General features: G+C 46.1%; 1 protein-coding gene across 4 annotated transcripts in view; it reads left to right on the top strand.

The window, feature by feature from the left end:
* The window catches only part of EVC (EvC ciliary complex subunit 1), a 72,336-nt gene that overhangs the window by 10,722 nt on the left and 42,317 nt on the right, over positions 1-19,297 (top strand). For all 4 annotated transcript variants that reach the window (XM_053565927.1, XM_053565928.1, XM_053565926.1 and 1 more), the window contains exons 3-8: positions 4,229-4,312; positions 5,610-5,842; positions 7,351-7,435; positions 12,415-12,513; positions 14,362-14,499; positions 17,887-18,045. In XM_053565927.1, the coding sequence (XP_053421902.1) occupies positions 4,229-4,312; positions 5,610-5,842; positions 7,351-7,435; positions 12,415-12,513; positions 14,362-14,499; positions 17,887-18,045 (798 nt within the window). The remainder of the gene's footprint in view (positions 1-4,228; positions 4,313-5,609; positions 5,843-7,350; positions 7,436-12,414; positions 12,514-14,361; positions 14,500-17,886; positions 18,046-19,297) is intronic.

Genomic DNA, 19,297 nt, shown 5'->3' with positions numbered 1-19,297 from the left:
AAACTAAAGACAGTGGCTTTTCTTCTGGCAGCAGAAAGAATCCTGCTCACTATTTGACTGCAGGTGCCAAGGGCCTCTACGTCCTTTCTCTCCTGGTAAAGAGTCCTTAGGCCAGCCTTCCAAGGGAGTGGAGTCTGCAGGTGGGTAGGACAGGGGAGCCTCCCCACCAGCCTGGATTATGTTTCTGATGCACAAGCCACTATTTCCCATCCCTAGGTGCTCCCGTGGGTTTCAAGTGGATCCTGCTCTGACATCTTTTTCTTCTTACAATTTTATTTTTGTTTTTCATCTCCCCTCTTAAGGATCAACTCCTGGCAGGAGAGACCACACTTTTCTACTTTCTCTGTCCTTCCTTTTCACCTCCATGTGTAAGAATTTAAACATGCACAGGAGCTTTAGATTTTGTGTCTCTCCTGTGAGCAGATGTGTCTCCTGAGGACAACTGGCCAGGCTGGTACTAGGGGCCTGTGCACCGTGTGGTCACCCAGAGCTGCACTAGGAAGGCCTTCCCCTTGGCTGCTGGGCTCTGCTTTCACTTATTTTGAAATTCTGAATCATTTTTAATTAGAACCCCCATTTTCATTTTGCACTGGGCCTCACAGATTATGTAACTAGTCCTGAGATCAGCCTTTTTAATCTCACTGCCCTTCCTTGCTTTGGTACCAGCGTGTCACCAAGTCTTCAAGCAGAGAGTGGGTGGGATGAACGGTGTTGGGAGCAGACTGGGCCTGTGCCCTCCCGTCAGAGGGAAGCTGGGGAGCTCTAAGATGAGCAGCCATAGGAATTGTGTATTTAAAAGATCATTCAGTTCCCATGTGGAGGATGCGTTAGAAGGCCTTGACCTCTGAGTCTTAGTTTTTCACTTGATAATAGTATAGACCTCTTCAAGCTGACTATTGTGTGGTAATTAATTGAGCAAACCTGGGGGCAGATATTTGCATGCTATGAATCTGACAAAGGGCTGCTAATTAGAATTTATAGAGAACTCAAACTAATCAAGAAAAGAGCAAACAGTCCCATTTATAAATGGCAAGAGACATGAACAGAACCTTCTCTGAAGAAGACAGATGAATGGCTAACAAAGACATGAAAAAAATGTTCATTATCCCTAATCATCAGAGAAATGCAAATCACACCCACCCTGAGATGCACATCACCCCACCCCAGTGAGAATGGTCCACATCACAAAGTCCCAAAGCTGCCGATGCCGGCGTGGATGTGGGGAGAAGGAAACACATCTCCACTGCTGGTGGGACTGCAAACTACCCTGTTTCCCCGAAAATAAGACAGTGTCTTATTTTAAGGTGTGCTCCCAAAGATGCGCTAGGTCTTATTTTCAGGGGACGTCTTATCTTTCCTGTGAGTAGGTCTTATTTTCAGAGGATGTCTTAATTTCGGGGAAACAGGGTAATACAGCCTCTATGGAAAAAAGTATGGAGAATCCTCAAAGAGCTAAAAGTAACCCTTCCATTTGATCCTGCAATCCATTGTTAGGTATCTACCCAGAAGAAAAAAAAAAATCATTTTACCATAAGAACATTTGCACTGGAACATTTATCACAGCTCAATTTACAATTGCCAAGACGTGGAATCAACCCAAGTGCCCGTCAACCACAAATGGACTAATGAACATGGAGTGCCATTCAGTCATTAAGAAAGATGGAGACTTTATATATTTTGTATTTAGTTGGATGGAGCTGAAACACATTCTTCTTAGTAAAGTATTACAAGAATGGAAAAGCAAGTATCCAATGTACTTAATAATAATATGAAACCAATAGATAAACAACTGCATGCCCACACGAGAGACAAACACAATTAATTTTTTTTTTTTTTTTTGCAGTTTTGGCCGGGGCTGGGTTTGAACCTACCACCTCCAGCATATGGGGCCAGCACCCTGCTCCTCTGAGCCACAGGTGCTGCCTGAAAAAACACAATTAAATTTAAGTGGGAAGGAGGGGGATTGATGTGCTCTCACCTAATGGGCGCTATGGAGGCACAATAGCACACCACCCGAGTGAAGTGCTCAAATACAACTTGAACTTTACTTAACAAATGCAAACAACATAACCTAATCATCTGTACCCTCATATTAATCTTAAATAAATTTTTAAAAAATAAATAATAACTGAGCAAATATGCATAAAGGGGCCAGCACATAGGAGGCCTCAGTACATAAGGTGGAGCCAGTGAGGAAGCTACTGCAGCCCTTCAGGATAGAAAGGATGGAGTCTTAGTCCAGTCCATGGATTTGGGAGCTATTTAGGAGATGAAGCTCATGGGGATTGGGGTTGATTAGACGTGGGGGGGTTGGGGCGACAAGGTGCCTCACATCTGACTTGGGTTCCTGCGCACGGTGAAGCCGAGCCCATGGCCCTTCTCTGCTGAGATTCCCACTTCAAACATCACAGCTCTTCCTCTTGTTCTGACCGTGCTGAAGGAGGCAGCATGGTGCAGCTGAAGAGCATGGACCTGGAGCTAGCCAAGTCCAAGTTCAAATCCCAGTTCCGGCATTTCTTAGCTGTGTGGCCTTGGATTCAGTTTCTCCATCTGAGAAGTGGAGACAGTAACCTCTCTGGCAGGATCCTTGGAAGCCCAGAGGGTTGAGTATGTTGCTGATCTCCCCACATCCTCTCATCTAAGTCCATCTTGTGAGTCACGGGACATAGAGATAAACAACAAGAACCAGGGCCCCGTGCGTAGCTTCCCTCCTGCGCCTCTCACAGGCATCACAATGGCCCTCTGCCTGGACACATATGTGGACCCAGCACTAGGTCAGTGGGGGGTGTTTCCGTGCCCCAAATGGTGAGCAAGCAATCGGTTCTCCTGTCCCCACAATAGGGTGTCTTACTCCAAGATGAACTTCTCCATTGGAAATCAATCATTCGTTATGAAGCTCATTCTTTAAGACATCGTTGATAAGCTTTGAAGTACACGTGGATGCCATTTTCATCAGTCAGCTTGTTCCGGTTGTTCCAGAGAGATTTCCAGGGTCTGCAGAGCCAGCCTCCAGCTTGCCTGTCTGCTTGCCTTCCTCGCTGGTTGTTTCCGAAGCATTTACTCAGCTCTGACTTTGCAAAGTGCGGGGGTGGGGGTGTAGGCAAGTCGGCAGTAGACAGACACAGAGGGCGTGAGAATACAGCACAGCTGCTTACTAAGAAACCAGGGCAGGCAAATCTGAGTGGTTCATTTCACCACTACAAGTAGGGGCCCATTGCTTGGCTTCCCCTCTGTCCCAGCAGTTCAGCGCAGTGGGTCGCGACCCACAGGAACTGCATTAGGAAGGTTGAGAATTATCCATGTGGTCTTGGGGGCAGATACTCTATATTTACTATCTGGGAAGATCAAAGCTCAGAAAAGTTAAAAGACTTAAGGCAACCACGTCTATTTGTTTAAGGGTCTACTCCAAAGTCTTGTGTGAACATTGATTGCCACATGTGTTTATGCACTGGCAATGCTAAAGTTTTTTTTGTTTGCTTTTTCTACCTAAAGATGATTCCCAATTTGTTAGGCCATGCCTATTGATTATTTCCAAGTTATTCATATCCTTATTTCTTCCAAAGCTGAAGAATTGGAATTAAATGAAGAATGTACCATTCTCTGTTGATAGCATCAGCTTGTCCAATCATCTGTCCATACACACATCTGTCTGTCCGTCAATCCATCTGTCTGTCCACCTATTAATGCATCCGTTCATCCTTCCATACATTTCTCAGACTGTCCATCCATCAGCCTGTCCACCTATCCATATGTCCATCTATCCATCCGTCTGCCTGTCCATCCATCGTTCTAGCAAGTGAGCACTTACTTGTGCCTACTCGGCCCGAGCTCAGTGGTTAGGGCGCCGGCCACATACACTGGGGCTGGCAGGTTCAAACCTGGCCTGAGCCTGCTAAACAACAATGACAACTAGAACAAAAAAATAGCCGGGCATTTTGGCTGGCGCCTGTAGTCCCAGCTACTTGGGAGGCTGAGGCAAGAGAATCGCTTAAGCCTAAGAGTTTGAGGTTGCTGTGAGCTGTGATGCCACGGCACTCTACCGAGGGTGACATGGTGAGACTCTGTCTCAAAAAATGAAAATAAATAAAATAAAAATAAATGTGCCTACTGTGGTCCCTGTCCAAGGCTACTTTTATAAGTAGCGGGATGTGGCATTTTGGAAACTCTTGGCAGTTTATCCTTCATTTTATAGCAGGCCTCTCATAACGTTGGTGTCTCTCCTTTCCAGGAAAGCCAGCGGCCTTCTAACAGCGATATCACTGCATTTGCCCTGAAGGCAAAGGTCATCTACCCCATCAATCAGAAGTTCCGGGTGAGTGTACTCAACTTCACCATAGAAATGCAGTTAATGCAGTCATGTACTAAAAATTGGGGGGTTAGTGGAGGGAATTTGGCAATCTGGTCCTAGTGAAGGGTTTTATAGGGGTAAATTGACACTTTGAAATGAAGCAAAACTTACGGTTAATCCACTTTATAGAGGGATGTTCAGGAACAGGATATGTCCAAGGTAAGGATTTTGATCCCGAATAAAGTATGAGCAATAAAAGAAAAAGAAAAAAAAAAAAAAAGGCAAGGAATTACCTGGGGAACCAGGTGCGGCCGTGTGGGACAACACCCACCCTGCCCTTAACGCTGATACAAATTCTGATACTGCCCCAGCTTGCAACATGGATTCCCCTGGACTAACCTGGCAGCTGGCATTTAACACAACATGTCATGGGGCTGGCGTGGGGCTCAGTATTTGTCACACGTTGGGCATTGCAGCGTGGCAGTGTCCCTGTACTGTCTTTACTTTGCACATAAGGAAACTGAGGCTCTGCCCGCAGTCCCGTACCAGGAAGTGGCTGCACCAGAATCAAACCTTAACACCTGGCTACTACTATTACCCTCCCGCCCGTGGCTGGGAGCTTTGCAGAGAGTGTTCCACGGTGTTTCAAGGAGCTCTCAGGCTGGGGAGCCGAAGAGTTCCAGTTCAAGGAAATTGAGGAAAATGCTGCCTACTCGCTAGGTGGTTGGGAGAATAAGCTCTGGGGTTCCACTGGCTCACTCCTAACTCCCATCTCTGCATCTCTTGTGTGGCCTGACTTCTCTGTGCCTCAGTCTCTTACTCTGTGAAATGGGAATAATGGGTCTGTCTCATTATCTTCATGGAGCACTGAACACACACAAGGTCTCAGAGCAATGTGTGACGTCTTAGCACTTGCTACATGGTAGGTTTTTGAAATAATTATTTGCTTGGGAAGACAGGCAGGGCATATTGAAGGCTCGGAGAATCCCTGCACCAAAGAAATTATTCCACTTTGTTTAATGCAGCCTTTCCCAAACTAATTTTCCTATGGAAACCTCATGTGAGCAGGGACCGGTCGTAGCTGAGGGAACTGTGCCTCGGAATGCACACTGGGAACCGCATTCCTCACTAGCTATCTGGTGCGTGATCAGGGCCCTTCTCCATCATCAACACCTGTTGCGTGGCTCTGTCCTGGGCACCTCTGGCCAGTCTACTCCAGCGGCCATTCAGTGAGGTGCCATCGCATGTCACCAGGGAAGTCCTACAGTGAATCCGTGAGACCTCCGGTGAACTAATAGTGATCTCCCTCCTGCCACCCCAGCCTCTGGCCGATGGGTCCTCCAACCCATCCCTGCATGAGAACGTAAAGCAGGCGGTCCTGCCGCACCAGCTGGTGGAGGCCTCCCCTTCCAGCAGCCTGGGGAGCCTGAGCCAGGCCGGGAAGGACGATGGCAGCTCCTCCTCCAGTATCCACTCGGCCACCAGCGATGACAGGTTTCTCAGCCGCACCTTCCTCCGCGTGAGCACCTTCCCCGAGGTGCTGGCCTGCGAGAGGTAAGGAGAGGGACGCTGGGCTGTACCATTGTCAGAGGAGGAAGCAGAGGCCCAGAGAGGTCAAGGAACTCCACCAGGGACACAGAGTGACCCGGTCAGAGCTGGGTCCCAGATGTGTTTGTCACTTACTCTGAGTGTTGGCTAACACTGAGATTATAGAGCCAGGCGGGAGCCCTGCAGAGAGAGGACAGGGGAATCTCTTTGATCACTGACAGTCATTGCAACACACACAGTGGCTGTCTAGGCCAAGTGCTGAGCAGAGCTCTAAGCTAATCACTAAGGGCTGATTCCCTCTGGAGCACACAGCCCAGAGGGAGGGAGCCTAGGACCAACCAGTTCAGTTATCAGTAAGTATTAAACCATGAATTAATTAATTCCTCCTAACAACCCTACAGATAGATGTTATTATTCCCCCATTTTTTAAGGATTAAAGTGAGACCCAGAGAGGTTGAATTACTTGCCCAGAGTCACACTGCAGGGAGGGAAGGAGCCAGGTTTGACCCAGCCCAGAGCAGAGCCCCGCCTTGGCAGGTTTGTGCCCTGCTCCTCAGGCCTCTCTCTGTTCTGAAGCTCTGTAACTCCAGGAGCTGGGATGAACCAGGGCACCTCCTTGTCTCAGAGCTCTGGAAAGAATGGGCTCAGATCCTCGAACTTGCCGTTGATCTTGAAAGTGGCTAGGAAAGGAAAGACTTCATTGAAATGGGGCCTTCTAAGACTGGCCGACCCTGACTTTGAATGGCTGTCTTTCAGCAGTTGGACTTAGAGCATTTCCTTGTTATTTAAAACGCACTGTCTGGGTGGCCCCTGTGGCTCAGTGAGTAGGGTGCCGGTCCCATATACCGAGGGTGGTGGGTTCAAACCCAGCCCCGGCTGAACTGCAACCAAAAAATAGCCAGGCGTTGTGGCGGGCGCCTGTAGTCCCAGCTACTCCGGAGGCTGAGGCAGGAGAATCGCTGAAGCCCAAGAGCTAGAGGTTGCTGTGAGTCCTGTGACATCATGGCACTGTACTGAAGGCGGTAAAGTGAGACTCTGTCTCTACAGAAAAAAAAAAAAAACACATTGCCTATGGGGGACATGTGTCAGAGATCTTCATGCTCTGCCACTTTCCTGCCGCCCTCTGTGACCCTGTTGTGATGGCCACTCCGTATCTCCGGGTCAGTTTGCTTGTATGTAAGATGAGCATAAGAATGTCCCCATTATGGCATGAGGGGAGATGACGTGTGATGACAGATGTGAAAATGCTCCACGAGGGAAGCTGGTTTTGTGTCTCTAGCCTCCTCCCTCTCTCTGTAGGTTTTATCTCAGATGTCCCAGGCAGCTGCGGCTCTCACACCAACTGTCGTCCCCTCCTGGTCATTAGTGGGTCTCCTACAGCTCATTTGATTCCTTCTTAAGGAATCTCTGTGGGTTAGGTATGGAGGCAGGACCCACTGTGCCTGGCACTGTGTCCACTCCGTGTGGCTCCACCCCAGACGCTCCAAAGGTCTTTCTCTCCTTTTGTTCTTTAGCATAGACATCGACCTGTGTGTCTACAGCCTTCACTTAAAAGATCTGCTGCATTTGGACACAGAGCTGAGGCAGGAAAAGCATGTGGTAGGTGGAAATAGTCCCCTTTTCTTCCTTTTATGGGGCCATGAGGCCCTTTGTGTGCACTGAATCCCAGAAACTCTCCAGTAGGGGGCACCAGTGAATACGGAGCACTGAGAGAGCTCAGGGAGTGGAAGGGTCAGGCCTGCAGTCCCAACTTTAACACAACAGCTCCTGCACTAGAAAAAAATCTTTTTTCCTTGGGGCCACAGTGTTTTATTAGGAACATAGAATAAAACTTTCAAAAAGAAGTAATCAGAGAACACAGCCCAGCCCATGTGGCATGCTTGGGCAGGCCAGCTGGGGCAGGATGGCAGGGGTGGGGGAGATGGGCCGATTGTCAGGGAAAACCGTGAGCAGAGTCTTCACATGCATGGGTGGGCCGTGGACCTTCCTACCCATCCACCAGTTCTGCATGCTTCACAAGGCCTTGGGCTCAAAGCCAGTGTGAGTTAAATACAACTCACACGTTAATGTGTTAACCAGAGCCTGCATGAGTTAAATACAACTCACACGTTAATGTGTTAACCAGAGCCTGCATGAGTTAAATACAACTCACATGTTACTGTGTTAGCCAGAGCGGAAGGCCTACACAGAAAGATGAACGCCTGGTCCCAGAGCAGACCCCCCACTAGAAACGGAGGTCAGCAATGTTTAAAAGGGAACAATGTTTTCAAAGTAATGATGATAGTGATGATATTTTTGATTGTGGATTTTAGTAAGTGCTTGCTTTGTACTAGGTCCTGGGAGAATTAAACAAGCGGTTACATTTAAATCTCAGGGCAACCCAGAGTGGTGGGTGCCATTACTATTTCCGCTCTGCAGGAAAGGAAACTGAGGCACCACAGCAGTCCTTGCCAAGACTCCTAAAGCTGCAGGTGCAGAGTTGAGACGGGAAGTTCAGTACTTGTTATAGGTACTGTTACATGTGCTCCCAGGAAGTGAGCGAGAGCACAGAGCTGTGGACGTCAGGAAAGCAAGATGAGGCTTCACCAGACACTCATGATCTCTGACTGAATCAGTCGTGTGTCTGAGCTACAAAAGCCAGAGAGAGGAGTTCCACTGTAGCCACAGAACCCTCGAGGTGTTTAGCCAGGCCTGGAGACCACAGGTGTTAAAAAAAAGGAGTTATCTCTCTCTGAAGCACATTCTCTGAATTGTTAAATGAGGAATGAGAGCAGCAGAGGGAAGGGAGAGAGAAGGGCAGGTGGCAACAGAGAGAAACACAGACAGGTACGCCCACAGCGTGCTCCATTACAAACTGGAAAAGTGTAAGAATGTGAACAGAAGAAATGTTTGAAGCCTGCAGAGGTGGTTCATGAGATTTAAGGAAAGAAGCCATCTCCATGACATAAAATGCAAGGTGAAACAGCAGGTCCTGATGGTGAAGTTGCAGTGAGTCACCTGGAAGATCTAGCTAAGATCATTGATGAAGGCGGCTACTAGCCAACAGATTTCCAATGCAGGTGAAACAGCTGACATCTAAGACTTTCATAGCTTGAGAGAAATCAAGGCCTGGCTTTAAAGGACAGGCTGACTCCCTTGTTAGGGCTTAATGCAGCTGGTGACTTTAAGTTAAAGCCCATGCTCATTTACCTTTCTGAAAATCCTGGGGCCCTTAAGAATGATGCCAAATCTACTCTGTCTGTGCTTGTAAGTGGGCCAACAAAGCCTGGATGACATGACATTGATTCGGTTTACTGAATATCTTAAGCCCACCATTGAGACCTACTGTTCAGAAGAAAGATTTCATTTAAAGTATTACAGCTCATTGACAAAGCATTCTGGTCATCCAAGAGCTCTGATGGAGATGTGCAAAGAGATTGATGGTGTTTTTGTGCCTGCTGACACAGCATCCCTTCTGCAGCCCGTGGATCAAGGAGTAATTTTGACTTCAGAAATAGTGTCAGGCATTTCTTATTTAAGAAATACTTCAAGCCTTTGGGATACTGATGGGGAAGGATTGTTTGAGGCCAAGAGCATGAAACCAGCCTGAGCAAGAGCAAGACCACAACTCTACAAAAAATAGAAAAATCAGTGAGGCGCATTGGTTTCTGCTTGCAGTCTGAGCTACTTGGGAGGCTGAGCCAAGAGGACTGCTTGAGTCCAGGAGTTTGAGGTTACAGTGAGCTATGATGGTACCACTGCACTCTAGCCTGGGTGACACAGTGGGACCCTGGAAGGAAGAAAGGGACAGAGGGATGGAGGGAGGAATACATTTTCTAAGGCTGTAGCTGCCATAGCCTCTGGTGGATCTGGGAGAATTCAAATCTTCTGGAGAAGATTCACCATTATAGATGCCATTGAGAATCTTCATGAGGAGGCCAAAATATCAACATTACCAAGAGTCTAGACGTTGATTCCAGTCCTCATGGATGATGTTGAGGGCATCAAGAAAGCCACTGCAGGTGTGGTAGAAATAGTAAGAGAACTAGAATTAGAGGTAGAGTCTGAAAGATGGGACTGCATTTCTGTAATCTCATGATAAAACTGTAACAAATAAGAAGTTGCTTCTTTTTTTTTTTTTTTTTAATTGTTGGAGATTCATTGAGGGTACAAGAAACCAGGTTACACTGACTGCATTTGTTAAGCAAAGTCCCTCTACAAAGTTGCTTCTTAGGGAATAAAGAAAGAGGTTTCTAGAGATGGAATCTTCTCCTGGTGAAGATGCCGTGAGCATCGTTGAAGTGAGAACAAGGGATTTAGAATATTACATTTAGTTGACAAAGCAGTGGCAGGATTTGAGAGAATTGACTCCCATTTTGAAAGAAGTTCTACAACGGGTAAAATGCTATCAAAGAGAATCACATGCTACAGAAAACATTTTCACGAAAGGAAGACTCAATCAATTCCCAGTTGTCTTATTTTAAGAAATGGCCACAGCTTCTCTGACCTTTAACAACTACCTACCCTAATCAGTCAGTAGCCGTCAACACTGAAGCAACACCCTCCAGCTACAAAAAAGATTATGACTTGCTGAAGGCTAAGATGACTCTTAGCTTTTTTTTTTTTAGCAATAAAATATTTTTAAATTAAGGGGTATTGCATACTTAATAGACTGCAGTCTACTGTAAATAAAACTTCCTATGTGGTGGAAAACCGAAATATGTGTGTGACGTTATTGCAATATTCACTTCATTGCAGTGGTCTAGAACCAATTCCACAATATCTTCGTGGTATGCCTCTGCTACTTTTGCACCTTAATTTGGATTATTTAAAAACTAGCATTACGGAAAGGGATCAGATGAGAACTGTCACATTACTGATTCAGTTTGGGCCACAAAGAAACATCTTGAGAAAAGGATGTTATATCTGGCTTCAGTGGGTGGAAGGCCAGGACACTATCTCCTTCTTAGAGGCCATAGAGAGCTCTGGATTCGAATCTCAGTTCCATCCCTCTTGGCTATGCAGCACGAGGCAAGTGGTACAGCTTTCTTAACTGGGGAAGGGGGGTGGGTTGATTATAAAATAGGGAAAGTTGTACCAACCTCCCCATACACAGTGGAGATCAAGTGGCAGTGTGTATTATCTATATGTGTGAGTGTATATATTTGTATATATATACTATATATAGTATAGTGCTAACTGTTGCACTAAAAAATGTCTTACCACGCAATTTTTTCTAAACCATCTTTGACAAAGATGCAAAAGTAATTCAGTGGAGGAATGCTAAGCTTTTTAATAAATGGTCCTGGAGCAATTGGATATTCATAAGCAAAAAAAAAAAAAAAAAAAGAATCTCAACCTAAGCCTCAACCTTTACATAAAAATTGGCTCAAAGTGGATAATATATTTACATGTACACAATAAAACTATAAATAGTTCAGAAAAAATGTAGGGAAAACCTTTAGGACCTAGACATAAAAGAGGTTTTATGATTGACACCAAAAGCATGACCCCCCCCCCCAAGAAGGAAAAATTAATTAATTGAACTTCATCGAAATTAAAAAGCTTTTGCTTTGCAAAAGACTTTATTAAGAGAATGAAAAGAGAAACTACAGAGTGAGAGAAAATATTTGCAAACCATATATCCAGCAAAGAAAGTACTAGTACCTGGAATACACAAGGAACTCCCAGAACTCATCGGTAAAAAGAAAACAATAAGCTAGAAAATGGGCAAAAGACATGAACATACATTTTCCTAAAAAATGGCAAATAAACACCTAAAAGATGTCCACATTATTAAGCCATTAGGGAAATGCCAGTTAAAACCGCAGTGAGATACCATTACACACCTGCCAGAATGCCTAAAATCAGACCGTGACGGCACCAAATGAAATGATCCCTCGTAAATTGCTGGGGGGGATGGAGAACGGTACAGCCGCCCTGAAAAACATTTCAGCCATTTCTGCCAAAAGTTAACATGTACTAACTGGAAGACCCAGCAATTGCTCTCATCGACATTTATCCCAGAGAAGCTTACATTCACACAAAAACCTGTCCATGAATGTTCACAGCACCATCATGTGCAGGAAACAACCCTACAATGGGTGAATGGATAACCAAATGGTGGAGGCAGCATCCTCTGGATTTTCCTGGGTATCCCCACTTACAGGAGGGTCTTTCTTGAATTAAGGGATGTTTCCATCTGGAGAGACAGAAGGCTGAGGTAGATGACTGCGCATATCCCACATTCATCCAGTTTTCCATTGATTCTTTACTCATGGAAGCAGCCCCCCCTTAGCCTTCTATATTTTCTTGATCTGTATGGAAATGGGGGATGCAGAGGCCTTGCATGGAGTAGGCATGCAAGTTGCTTGAATCAATGAGTGAATAAAAAACGAAGCATACTTTGGCAGCTTTGTGAAAACGTGATGGATTATAAGCCATTTGTATGATGTATTACAGGAGGTCCTTTCCTACAGCAAAAAGTATTTGTGAAGAAAAGGAGAGAAAGATAGGAAAGGACGAGACCAAGGCAGGGAGGAGGGAGGGATGCCGTTGTTCACGCCTTTTTCTTGTTATCTTTCCTGTTTTGACAATAGATGTTTATTCAGATTTTTAAAATGTGCCTCCTTGACCTGCTTCCTAAAAAGAAATCTGATGATGAATTGTACCAGAAGATTCTTTCAAAACAAGAAAATGTAAGTAAGTCTTCAACCTGTATTTCAAAGTAACTTAAAAAATAGTTTATCATAATGTGTAAAGCTTATGATATGGGCATATTTTTGCTTCATATATAAAAATAATTTGCGGCGGGCACCTGTAGTCCCAGCTGCTCGGGGGGCTGAGGCAGGAGAATCGCTGAAGCCCATGAGTTGGAGGTTGCTGTGAGCTGTGTGATGCCACGGCACTCTACTAAAGGCAGTAAAGTGAGACTCTGTCTCTACAAAAAAAAAATAAATAAATAAATAAAAAATAAAAAAATAATAATTTATTACAATATACACTTTTTAACACAATGTGACATATAAAAGTATGGAACAAATATAAAAATGACACTATCTGGGCAGCTCCCGTACTCCGTAGGTAGCGCGCTGGCCACATACACCGAGGCTGGCGGGTTCGACCCATCCCAGGCCAGCTAAAACAATGACAACTGCAGCTAAAAAATAGCTGGGTATTGTGGCGGGGACCTGTAGTCCCAGCTACTTGGGAGGCTGAGGCAAGAGGAGGTTGCTGTGAGCTGTGACGCCACAGCACTCTATCCAGGGTGACATAGTGAGACTCTAAAAACAAAAAAAGACACTATGTCTTACTACAATTTGGAAAATGTTTATTGCAGACAAAGGGAAGAATGGTGGTCATGTCTACCACCCAGAGGCAATCTTAATTAATGTTATTTTCTGGAGAAGTCTGGAGCATTTTAAAAGATATATCTTATTATTGGTTCAAGCTGTTTATCCTTCTTTATATTCTACTCACCTCAGTCTTTCATAGAAAGTTTATATTGTTTCATGTGCAGTAAGAGTCAGGACTCGGATTCCAGCAGGTCCAGGTCGGTGTCCTGGTTCCACCCTTTATAAGCTCTCAGAGTCTCAGTTTTTTTCTTTGTGCAGAGGGGTAATTCCTATCCTGTGGGGACGCCCGAGGGAGGAGAGAAATGCGTATGAGGCAAAGGAACAGATAGACTATGAATACATGATAGCTGTCGTCATCATTGTCACTACAGCCACCGCCACAGTCGTCATCTTCGTCATCTTCATCATCACCTCCATCATTTTCTTCCATACCACCACTGCTGTCACCATCTCCCTCATCATGACATTGTGGTCATTGTCATCACCCTCACAGCTTTCATCTTTGTTGTTGTCACCCGTGTCATCCTTCTTGTACTGTGATCACCACCGTCATCGTCATATTCATCAACAGCATCGTCATCGTCCTCATGACCACCACCAAACCCCTCTTCCTCCTCATTGCCATCAGCATGACCCACCACCTTCACTGCGTCACTGTTGTCAACGTCAATGTTGTCATCACCCTCACCATCCTCCTCCTCATCATTGTGTACAGTCACCACCCTCTCCATCATTCTGCTCCTTTGTCACCACCACTGCCACCATCTTCATCATTTGTCATTATTATAATCACACCCTCCTCACCCACCTCCTGCTCCTAGACCATCACCACCGCCGTCATCCTCCTCCTCATCATCAATGTCATCACTACAGTCACCACCCTCTCCATCCTCTTCCTCCTTCTCTACCATCACAACTACCATAATTTTTGTCATCATCATCATCATTGCTATTGGCATCACTCTCATCACCACCACCATCATCTTCTGCATCGGGGACAGGGAGATAGAGAAGAAAATAATGAGAAAAATAAATTTTTCTTATCAGTCCTTTCATAGGACAATGCCTAGAGCATTTAATTGTTGAGAACGATTTCACAATAGTGTGCTGGAAAAAATACCTATTCCTCTAGAATTTAAAACGAATTTAATTTTTTTCTTAACTTATTTGCTTTCTCTTTTTTTCCCCCAGGATTTGGAGGCGTTAGAAAAGGGACTTCAGGTCAAACTGTCAAACACGGAAATGCTGGGTGCTGGTGACTCTGAATACATCACCCTGGCAGATGTGGAAAAGAAGGAGAGAGAATATTCTGAGCAGCTAATAGATAATGTACGTGACAGACTTTCCTTCCTGTATAGACACCTTGATTTCTGGGACAGTTAAATTGGCTGGATTAAAGAGATGATACTTGACGACATGTGTAATACTTGAAGTCCCTGTCATATTCCACCACTAAGACAGGCTCCAGTTTCTAAAGCTGAGTGATAGAGAACGTGAAATTATGGAGCAAATATTTACAAAGAGAGATTTGTTTTTTACGTAATGAATTACCCTGTTTAAATGTCAGATTGCTCTTTCTATCATTCAAAGCAAAGATGACATAGCCCTCGATGGGATGGCATTACTGCCCTCTGGGGTGGGGCAGGTGCTACCACTGACTTCCCAAACCCTGGGCATTGTTCAGAAAAGCATGCTTTAAATCCCAGAAAGAAAACCTCCCCCCACATATCTCTTCTTCTGGGTTCCACCACCCCATTTTCATTTGCCTAATAAATATTTCCTGGTGCTGTATCTTTACCAGGCTTTGTGCAGGGCACTGGGGATTCAAACTTCACACAGACGTTGCTGTTCTCGTCTACCCGCACAGGGGCAGACAAGGACTTGGCGGGTAGCGTGTGTTGTGATAGAGGGTTGCAGAGGGGAAGCCAAGGAAAGCACAGCGGAAGTAGTTGCTCTCACCTCAGGCTTAGGAAGGTCTCCGCAGAAGAAGGGCCCATCGAGAGGCTAGATGGGGAAGCTTGGGTGCCGCCTGGTACGTGGGCAAAGATAGGAGCTGGGGAGGGCTGGGCAGTAGGTAGTGGCAAGAGAAAGCTGAACAGATCTAGCCAGAGTGCTTGCATCTCATACCAGGGAGGTGGGAGTCCCTGAAGGTTCAAGGCAGGGGATGGCCTGGTTCGGGTTCTGTTTTAGGCGTGCCACCCAGGCTGCTGAATGGAGGTTAGTAAAGAATTGTTGGGCTAGTTCAGCAGGAACTTCACTAAGAGGTAGGGATGGAGAGATAAGAAAAAATCCAAGAGCCGACTCGGGGGTATGCCTTGGGGTAGCACCTGGGCAGGAAGAGGATGCAGAGGGCCAGTTGTGCTGAAATAAGGACCCCAGATTAAGATGTAAGCTGGGAGGGAGATGGTAAGCTCAGTTTCAGCATCTTGAGTGGAGAAGCCTGGGTCTGCAGGGACTCTGGGAGAGCCCAGGTTGGAGAACCAGGAGGGTAAAATGTTCTTAAAACCATGGGCTGGGCTGAGATGGCTGCAGAAGAGGGCTGTGCCCAGATGCCAGTGATCCACAACCTCCCCACGCCGTGTGCAGCACCTTAGCTGTGTCCACATTTTTCAAGGAGAAGTTTTATAATTTTCAGAAGATGCTCCAAAATGGTGGTGACACCAAAATTGGAGATGCCTCTGGCCTAGGAATGTTTGTGTGAAATGGGAAGAAAAAGCAGCCCGGTGCCCAAATGTGGATCCTACCAGTGTTTAAGGAGGAGGCGTCAGGGGGGATCAGGACAAGAGCACAGAGGAGCAACGGGGTGGCACTTAGAGGAAGCAGAAGAAAAATCATGTCAGGGACATCAAGGGAATCCAGAGTTTATCAGCAGAACGGGTGTGCAAGAGGTGACAGCGGCAGTCTTCAGGCTCAGGGCAGGTGGAAAGCAGGTCATTCAATGGGGCAGAGGGGCAGAAGCAGGGTGACAGCTAAGCGGGGAGGCCACAGCAGAGAGAGGGCCAGCTCGGCAGGGGCAGGCTTGCTCAGCACAGCCAGGTGGGGTCAGTGGTTAAGGCCAGCCCCATGGAAGGGTTAGAAGTGCTGTGACCTTTAGTCCCAGCAACAAGATCAGCATGGGTTTCTGCTGCTACTCACCCCTGTCCCCCACCCATGCCCTGTCCAGCAAGAAGTATCCGTTTCAAAGGCCAAGCCCAAATAAAGGAAATCTCAGTTGTGGAGTTAGACTTGACTCCAATCCTGATTCTAATTAGTTTGGTGATGTTTGACAAGTGAACTAACTCTTCTGAGCCTGTTCCCACATGCTCCTAATACTTCTTTTATTTTTTTTTATTTTTTATTTTTTTTAATTAAATCATAGCTGTGTACATTAATGTGATCATGGGGCACCATACACTAGTTTCATAGACCGTTTGACACATTTTCATCACACTGGTTAACATAGCCTTCCTGGCATTTTCTTAGTTATTGTGCTAAGACATTTACATTCCACATTCACTAAGCTTCACATATACCCTTGTAACATGCACTGCAGATGTAATCCCACCAATCACCCTCCCTCCGCCCATCCTCTCACCTCCCTCCCCTCCCTCTCTCCCTTCCCCATATTCTTAGGTTATAACTGGGTTATAGCTTTCATGTGAAAGCCATAAATTAGTTTCATAGTAGGGCTGAGTACATTGGATACTTTTTCTTTCATTCTTGAGATACTTTGCTAAGAACAATATGTTCCAGCTCCATCCACGTAAACATGAAAGAGGTAAAGTCTCCATCTTTTTTTAAGGCTGCATAATATTCCATGGTGTACATATACCACAATTTATTAATCCATTCGTGGATCGATGGGCACTTGGGCTTTTTCCATGATTTAGCAATTATGACTAGGGCTGCAATAAACATTCTGGTACAAATATCTTTGTTATAACGTGATTCTTGGTCTTCTGGGTATATAACTAGTAGAGGAATTATAGGATTGAATGGCAGATCTATTTTTAGATCTCTAAGTGTTCTCCAAACATCTTTCCAAAAGGAATGTATTAATTTGCATTCCCACCAGCAGTGCAGAAATGTTCCCTTTTCTCCACATCCAATACTTCTTTTATCTGGGTACTGCCTGTGTGAAGCCCAGAGCGCAGTATGCAACCTGTATGCCATGCACGAAGCTGTTAGGGACTCTTGTTCTGGAGCTCTGACAGGCTGCCATGACATAAATTAAACCCCCATGTTCTCAGCCACTTGGGGATCCCCAGCTCTGCTCCTGATAAGATGGGGGGAGGAAGGAAAGAGATTTTAAAGCAAAATGTTTTCAGTCATGGTCATGGTCAGCATCATCTCTGCCAGATTGTTATTTTGCACTTTCAGGTCAATAATTAATGTTTAAATTGCTGTTGGTTCTTTTATTTCCAGGACATGTTTAATCTTTTAAAGATCCCGGGGCTTCCAGGAGCCCATTGTCACATTTTAGGTGCCTCCCGACGGCGATCATGACCTGGATGAGGGTCTTTAGGCAGAGGACCGCCTCGCTTTCCTGCCTTATGATTGGCACATTGGTGTTTACTGAAAGGCCATCTCAATGAACGGAGGAGGGACCTCTCTGTAGAATGAGATTGTTGCCAAGATAAACTCCCTGGAGTTGTAGGGTTGTTTATAACCTCTCCCCGCTTTGCTTTCTTAAATAAGCTTTCTCCTCCACTTCTTATTCCTCCTGCTCCTTCGTAGATGGAAGCTTTCTGGAAACAGATGGAAAACATCCAGCACTTTCTTGTGGACCAGTATAAGTGTTCCAGCACCAAAGCCCAACAGCTCGTGACGATGCTGACGGAAAGCCTGATTGCAGCCGAAGGGCTGTTGCATGATTCCCAGGATCTGCAGGCCCTGGTAAGGATGGAGGGGGCGGGAAGGGAACAAGAAGATACTCAAACCAGAGACATGAATCCCCAGCCTTGAAACACCTCAGAGATCATTAAGTGGAGCACCTTTGTGTTGTAGCTGGGGCTATAGAGCCCCGACAGAAAGCAGTGAATTCATTCATTCATCCATCTGTCCATTCACCCATCCATCCATCTGCCTATCCATCCAGCCATCTGTCCATCTGTCCATCCATCCATCCATCCATCCATCCATCCATCCATCCATCCATCTGTCCATTCACCCACCCATCCATCTGTCCACCCATCCATTCATCCATCCATCTATCCATCCATCCACCCAGCCATCTGTCCATCCATCCGTCTGTCCATCCATTCATCCATCCATCCATCCATCTATCCATCTATCCATCCATCCATCTGTCCACCCATCCATCCATCCATCCATCTATCCATCCATCCATCTGTCCATCTACCCATCCATCCATCTGTGCACCCATCTATCCGTCCGTCCGTCCATCCATCTGTCCATATGTCCATTCATGCATCTATTCATCCGTCTATCCATCCATCTAGTAAGGTGAGGTCTAGCCAGCTCAATATACCCTGGTTCTCAAACCTAAAAGCACACATTGATATTATCTGGGAAGCTTTAAATAGTGCTGATCCACAGGCCCCAGATAAGCCCCTACTCCAGAGAGTTTGGCATAATCAGGCTGGGGTGCAACCTACACATTGGGGCTTTTGGAGCTTCTAGATAATGACAGTAAGCAGCCTGGCTGACACCCACTGGTGTAAGCGGAGCATCAGTTTTCTCTCCCGACTGCCTGTGTGTCACCTGGGTGGTTTTAAATGATGCCAGTGCCTGGGTGTCACCCCTGAGGCCCTGGCATCGTGGTTTTTAAAACTCCCAAACTATTCTGATGGGAGGTCAGGGATATAAACACTGGTAGAGAGGAACCTGAAAATCCTGCTGCTTGGAGCCGTGCTTCCCTCCAGGTGACCCTCAGTAGCCTCCCTGCCCACCCCACTCCTGCACCTCCACTTACCCTCTCACATCCTGTAGGGGTCACTGTCGGGTTTGTTGACTTAGAGGAGGGGCAGGCTCAGAGCAAGGCTAGGCCTTCTGCAGGAAACCTCAGCAGTCCTGTCCATAATTAGGGATGGTCCTTGCCCAGGTCTCACACTGCTGGAACGCAAACCACTGCAGCTCAGCACACAGGAGGTGCAGGGTTGGGTGGGGCACACGGGCAACGGGGGGA

The sequence above is a fragment of the Nycticebus coucang genome, chromosome 17, assembly GCF_027406575.1.
Source record: "Nycticebus coucang isolate mNycCou1 chromosome 17, mNycCou1.pri, whole genome shotgun sequence".
NCBI lineage: Eukaryota > Metazoa > Chordata > Mammalia > Primates > Lorisidae > Nycticebus > Nycticebus coucang.
This window is presented reverse-complemented; position numbering and strand designations above follow the sequence as displayed.